The 7,345-nt window shown below is 32.0% G+C and overlaps 1 protein-coding gene across 1 annotated transcript; it reads right to left on the bottom strand.

Moving 5' to 3' along the window:
* Positions 1-233: 233 nt before the first annotated feature.
* Positions 234-4,218, bottom strand: LOC129877427 (D-3-phosphoglycerate dehydrogenase 1, chloroplastic-like). The gene is made up of 5 exons (XM_055952925.1): positions 3,512-4,218; positions 1,841-2,217; positions 1,557-1,664; positions 1,378-1,473; positions 234-1,095 (listed from the first exon to the last, which is right to left on the bottom strand). The coding sequence occupies exons 1-5, from the start codon at positions 4,044-4,046 to the stop codon at positions 424-426; spliced, it is 1,788 nt and encodes a 595-aa protein (XP_055808900.1). The 5' UTR covers positions 4,047-4,218; the 3' UTR covers positions 234-423.
* Between the last annotated feature and the right edge of the window lie 3,127 nt (positions 4,219-7,345).

Below are 7,345 nucleotides of genomic sequence, written 5' to 3'. Positions count from 1 at the left end.
GAAGAACTTGCTAAATCCTAAAATAAAGGACACACCTATACCGAATGAAATATCCTTAGCACATTGTCTGACTCTTGACATGTCTCAAGCTTTCGTGATTTTCCTATAGTATTCGTGTTCGTGTTCAAGTATTTCCATAAGATTTCAAATTGTGTTCATATCAAATTCCCCTAGAACAAATATGGTGCCCTAGAGTATCTAATAACTGATAAAACAAATCACCAAAGACAAGTTTGACACAGGAAAAATCCAATGCTCAACACCCGTGAAGCCCAAAAAACTGTCAAATTGACAAACTCAACGTAGTAAACTTATAATTTCACATCCAAATTATTTTTCTATCCCACATTATCCTACTTGTAGACAAAACAACAATACCAAAATTGGCTTCATAGATAATTCAGACAGAAAATCTGATAGTGCCTATATCTTGAGGTAAACAAACTCCTCAACAGCAGGAATTTCCCCAATCCTCTTCAATGTCTCCTTGCTTGGTTGGTCATCCACCCCAATAGCCATAACAGCATGCTTCCTTGGAGCAACCCTTCCAACACTCATGAAGCTTACGTTTACATTCCCCTCAGACAAGATGCTACCCACCTTTCCAATCATTCCTGGCTGATCAACCTGTCTGCACAGAATGATGCTGCCCTCCAAGCTCACATCGACTTCAAAAGATCCAACCTTTGTCAAATGAGGGATTCCATCTTTAACCCTGCCCTCCACTCTTATCTCTCCAGAGTCAGAAAGAGCACTGGCAAACATGGACTCCACACTAGAAATCTGAACCTGAATGAATTCGAGTGGACTTTCTGGAGAACCATTTAGAAGACATTTTTCTTCAGTTATTCTCAGACCCCTCTGTTTAGCAGTGAAATCTGCATTTACCAAGTTCACAAAAGCACTGGAAATAGGCTCAATCAATCCCTTAGTTATCATGGCCCGAAGCAATCTTGTGTCAAGATCATCAGGTGCTCTAGCTGAACCATAAGTTACTTTCACTGATTTCACACCACTTCCACCTGCTACTAGTTGGACAGCAAGTCTACCAAGTTTTTCAGCCAGTGCAACAAAAGGCTTCAGCTCAGAAAGCACCTGCATTATGGAGAGGCAGAAATGATATTTCCTTTAACCACAACTCCAAACTAATCTTCCAAGCCCCCTTCCTCAAAAAACAAATGAAAAAGAACAATGCATTTTATCAACACTTTGGGAGGAGACTCTTCTTCAATTACAAATAACTGGTTAAATTGAAACAGGCAACAATTAACTAAGTGAGCAGTCTAATCTAGTTGAAGGCACTGTATTGAGCCTTCCTTATTTGAACAAATATAAAAAAAAAAGGGATTATAACCAACAAATATTCTGCAGATTTACCTCAGCAGGCACCATTGGAGCATTGACAGCAGTAGCTGCAAGCTCTCCACTCAAAGCTCCAACAACAGCTTCTGCTATCTCTATGGCCACCCCTTCCTGAACAAGAAGTTCAGACAGTACTAAGACATGTATAAACTGGTACAAAAAGTGTGAAACAAAAGCGGACATCAAGCACAGACCTGAGCTTCCATAGTACTAGCACCAAGATGAGGAGTTGCAGTTACATTCTCATGTTGAACCAACTTACTATCCTTTGGTGGCTCCACAGTGAAAACATCAAGTGCCGCCTGCAAATCTATTTTTACATCAATACAGATAAGCTATGGAGAAAGCCTATTTTATATTTTAATCCAGGAATGAAAGAAAGTAAATATTGATTTTAGACTCCCAACTGTTAGACAGACATGAATATCAGCAAAACACACAGAAAGAAGCAGTTTGAAAAATTAGTGCATCATGTAACCTGTGCCACAATTCCTGCATCAAGTGCCCTGACCAAAGCATCTTCATCAATCACTCCCCCACGAGCAACGTTTACAATCCGTACTCCCTTTTTCATCTTTGCAAAAGTTTCATCATTTAGGACCTTGTTAGTTGCAGGAGTAAGGGGCATGTGAAGTGAGATAAAATCTGCAGAAGTAATGGCTTTATCAAAGCTAACGAGCTCCACCCCAATGGCACGTGCACGATCAGCAGGGGCATATGGATCATGAGCAATGACATGCATGCCAAGCCCCTTAGCTCGCCTGGCAACTTCTGATCCAACCTTTCCAAAACCCATCACAGCAAGTGTTTTGCCAACTAATGAGACACCAACATATTTGTTTCTCAGCCATTTCCCTGGAAACCAAATCATGGTAAAGTTTCAAAGGTTATGATCTTCAGATGCTAAAGCAACTAGGATAATTGAGGAACTATTAGCAGCCATAAAACTGTTATAATTGCAATCACTATTATCAACCTACATCAATAAACATATGAACAAAGTAGCAAGATAAAGACAGAATTGGTGGCATGGTCTTGCCTAGGCAGCTACCCAGCAAGTCTAACTTGAGGATTTGTTACCCTTTGTAATCCAAATATGATGTACATCTAGAAAGGAAAAAGGATGGTGTAAGAAAAATCAGCCATAGATGTGATACAACAACAATGAGACCAAAAAGAGGTTGCTGCTGATTATCTCAGACCTTCCTGTTTCTTTAAGACACATTATCAGTAGCAATGTGATGATGTCCACATAAATCTTCATCATTTACCACACTTACTAAACATTTCAGTCTCCCAATAAAAAAGTTAATGAGATTAAGAAGGCAGTATTAACACAAAGTAACTGCAACAAGTGATACACAGTGTTGTCAAAGATGAAAAGCCTAGAAAAGTGTAAATTAAAACATGAGTAAAGAAAGATGAAATGAATTTATTTATTTTTAAAAAAAAAACATACAACGATTCAGAAGAATAGCTATAAGCACGAAAAAATATTATATGGAAAGAACTGATTAAACTACAATTTAGTGAAATATTTGAAAACAAGATCATGTAATAAGTCCAAAACCATTCTGAATATTTTATTCACATCAAAGATGTAGCTGAGGATCTAATAAAGGTTTAGTGACTAGTTTACTCATCTAAAATCGCCAATTTCCTATTTCTAACAATAACAAAATTTAGTCAAATTATTTCCTTCGTTTGATATATCACTTTGTCAGCAATAATTACACCATTTTTGCCAGCTATTTACTGTTTCCTTCTCCTAGATAAGAGTTCATGCGCAGTGAAATGCTCTAAGCATTTTAGTGCTCAGAAATGAAGCACAGCCCGCCTAAGCAAGGTTGAGTTGCAAGCCTGTACTAGTTTGAGTACGCCTGACCAAGCCATTAACACAAGTACTATGAAAAACAGATCAGCGGATATTCTCATTAAAATAGGAACTAAATAGTTTGACCAATTTAACATAGATCTGATCTACTCTACAAGACCATAGCAATGATTTTTTAATCAGAATCTCGTAAAGACAATCTCACATTCAAACTACATGAGTTTCGCACTTATGAAACAAATTATATTCAGGGAAAATCTACATACACCGTCATTTATATAGATATAAACCAAATTAGGCGTAGAATATACTAACCAGCTTTGACGGAAGCATCGGCTTGAGCAACATTTCGAGCCATAGCGGTTAGTAAGGCGATGCCATGCTCAGCAGCAGCAATAGTGTTAGCAGTCGGGGCATTTACAACAAGGCATCCATGCTCAGTCGCGGCTGCAAGATCGACATTATCAATACCAACACCAGCTCGTCCAACAACTTTGAGCCGTCCACCGGATGACTCGAATACCTCTCTGTTCACCTTGGTTCCACTACGTACAATCAACGCATCACACAATGAGATCTTAGAGCAGAGCTCCTGAGGAGTCAGGTTATAGGAACAATCAACATCGGCAAATTCCTTAAGAAGATGGACCCCGGCCTCGCCAAGTTTTTCAGCTACGAGGACCTTCGGTTTAGCGCCCATGGCGAAGATAACGAACCGCGGATACTGACGGTGGCCAGAGAGAGGAGAAACGGCGAAGGCGGAGGTGGAAGAGAGGTGAGTTTTCCATGAGAGAGAGGTGCGTGAGGGTTTGATGGAGAGATTGATAGCGGAAGAAGCAGATACCGCCATTGTTAACAGATCAATAGAAGAGTGCTAAATCGGTGTGGCGAAGAGGAGAAGGTGGAGGCGCAGAAAGGTGGAAGAAATGAATTTGTTATGCTCGTCGCTCGAGGAGCGATTATAGAGAGGTTAAAGGTGGTAGGTGCTTTGTATTTTGGAAAGACCTGATGATGTACAATTTCCCAACTTCTTTTCAACCAAACACAAGAAAAAGTTTTCGAATTTCCAAAACATGTATTTTCTTTAATTTGAATTTTTTTTTCTTTATTTATTTGCTTAAAAAGATTTTTAAAAAGTTGAAGAAGTTTCTTGAGAGGCCCAATGTTACTCGATTTTTCTTTGTGATGCAAATAAAATTTAAAGAGTCATTCAATTTTTTATATAATTTTAAAATATTAATTTTTTAAATTTATATTATTTTTTATATAATTTTTAAATAATATATATTATTTTTTATTTTAATTTATATAGTATAGATAAAATTTCAAAAGTCAATCGAATTTTTTATATGTATTTAAAAAATATTCTAAATTATTAATTATTATAATTTATAGTATTTTTTATGTGATTTTTAAATATAGAAAAGACTAAAAAAAATAAATTAAACAAGCTAAAATAAAGAAAATACAAAAACTTCATAAATACACTCAATTAAAAGAGGTACGTGAAGGGATGCTTGCTTCTATACACTTCTATATAGTAGCATAATATTTGAATAATTTAATTTGAATTTAATATTACAAATTTCTATAAAGTATTTCTATGTGAATAATATTAAACAAGAAAATTCTATGATAAATTATGACTTATTTCAATTTTTTTTTTATTCAAAAATGCTCTAAAATGTCTTTTAACCTATTAGGAATGTTTTAAAAATATCTTTCCTCCACTTATTGAATCAAAAGGTCCTTAATGTTTTTTTTTTTAGATTTAAAATTGTCCTTCAACAAAAATATGACATGAAACTTAATTAAACAAGTGATTACTTTAAGAATAATTATGACCCTAAGTACTTCGTCCAACAAATCTATCAATACTTTAAAATGTTAATTGAACTTTTTGCTCTTCGTTAAAAGATTTTATAATAGAAAAAATTATTATTTACTATTTTTCTTAAATTATTATTTAATTATTTTATAATATTGACTATAATCTTCAAAAAATAAAGAATTCTAAATATATGGTAAGAGAAAAATTAATGTTCATAGTTTTTTTTTCATGTAATTAAAAAAAGGGGTCCTAAAATATATGATTAAAAAAAGGTTGGGGTTATGTAGTTGATTAAGTGTTGATTGATCTCTGTAATTAAATTCATGTAGTTGATTAATTGTTGATCGATCCCTATAACTAATTCTATATAATTGATTAATTGTTGATTGATCTCTGTAAGTAAAACTGTGAGACTTTACCTAGATGCTAAAACTACAAATAAAACAAACTTCAAATCCGAACTAAATTAGCTAATTAAAACAATCTGTAACTGTTGAAACTCTAATTTAGTCATCACTTCATCTATTTTAATTTGATTATTTTGCTTTTTTTAGTCCACTTCAAAAAGAATATCTCTTTATTTTTTTAAAAATTCTTTAATTCTAAATTTCCACATATTTAAAATTACAATATTAAAAAACATTTTGATACATTTTACATATTTTTAATTTAAGATCAAAAATATTCACTTGATATTTTGTGTATGGTCGTTGGACTTGTCTCAGGAGTTCGCGAAAGTGCAGAATCACAATCATTTCTCACAATTTATTTTTGAGTTTCACATGTATAGATATTTATCTTTTAATTATTCTCTTTGTCTCAGTGATTCTTTGAGGATCAAATTAAATTTGTTCTTTATGTTTATAAAAAAATCAAATGAGATAAATAGACAATAACATATTTGAGATAAGTAATATTTATTTATATCATTTAAATAAATATAACATGTATTTTAACATCAATATTTGTTTCTTAATAATGTCATTCTTCCATGTATTTAATTTTATTGATTGATGCAAAATACAAGTGTAAAACACGTATAATAATCTAGATTACAAAATGTAAATAAATTGTGTACATTTTATATTTAATACAATATGTTTTACATATAATATACATGTTTATACACAACATATATATTGATTATATTTTGATTATATTGATACACTAGTTGATTGGATTGTACACCCACTTCTAAATCTAATAAACAATAAGCTAGATACAGAAAATATCATATAGAAAATTTCCAATTTAGATAGTTTGACTATTTGAAATTTAAGAAAATACATTATAAAAATAAAATTGTGTCAAATATTTTAGACGTTGTAAAACGAAAAACAGTATCACCTACATGGAAACAAAAGAACTATATGCACATACAATATGAGTACAAATAAGCTCTTTTGCCCTTTTGCTGGGGTGGGGCAAAAGATGCATATGTGGGTTTTTCTCTCTTTGCTCTTCTCTCCAGCCTTTTAAGTATAAAGTTAAAAGGCATATCCTCTGGGGATTTGGTAGTACATTATACATGACCGTCTCAACAGGTCTGGAGTTTAAAGCAAAATTTTATAAAAAGGCTTTATATTTTTTTTGTTGACATATATAAATTGAATAATTATAATATATTTAGTTTAATTCTATAAATGAGATTTGAAAAAGTAAGATATACGTGATCATTATGAAGTAACAATATAAACAATGTAAATTTTCAATGAAAATTATATAATATAAAGTTAAAATAAGAAAACTTGACTCGAAAATTTGAAAAGTTTATATAATGATATCGAAATAATGTTGCACTGAATTTGATAAGTTGATATAATTATATTAAAATAATCTTGATTAGTTTTACTGCTTGAAATTTGAAGAAGATACCAAAAAAACAAATTTAATCTCTTTATAAACACAGAGTGATAGATTTTATATAATGTAGAAGGTTTGACCGTTTGAGAGACTTTAAAATATTCAATAATGGGAGAATAAAAATAGGGAAAGAGGAATAAAAAAATTAAATATAAAAATAATAATGTTGGTTCATGATAATCGTCAAAATATAAATGAGACAACAAAATAGATAGCCACATAAACAACTAGATAGCCACATAAGAAACGATGCTACAATTAACTTACACTATTTTATTTTGAATTATTACAACAGTTCTTATAGTGAATGAGGTAAAAAATTATTTATATTTTCTACCCAAAAAATTCTTTTCAAATTTATCAATACATGAAATTTTTTTAATAATATATATACATATACATACACCTTTTGAAGAAAATGAGAGACTCCAAAAAAAATTGGGATCCCAAATGAT

This window comes from Solanum dulcamara, chromosome 12 (genome assembly GCF_947179165.1).
Source record: "Solanum dulcamara chromosome 12, daSolDulc1.2, whole genome shotgun sequence".
NCBI lineage: Eukaryota > Viridiplantae > Streptophyta > Magnoliopsida > Solanales > Solanaceae > Solanum > Solanum dulcamara.
The sequence above is the reverse complement of the archived record's forward strand: the minus strand, read 5'-3'. Positions and strand labels throughout refer to the sequence as shown.

Coding starts and splice junctions, on each gene's coding strand:
- LOC129877427 (XM_055952925.1), bottom strand. CDS start 4,046: ATGGCGGTATCTGCTTCTTCCGCTATCAATCTCTCCATCAAACCCTCA. Junction 1,665..1,840: donor ATGCAGGAATTGTGGCACAG/GTTACATGATGC, acceptor ATAGATTTGCAG/GCGGCACTTGATGTTTTCAC. Junction 1,474..1,556: donor CTAGTACTATGGAAGCTCAG/GTCTGTGCTTGA, acceptor CTTCTTGTTCAG/GAAGGGGTGGCCATAGAGAT.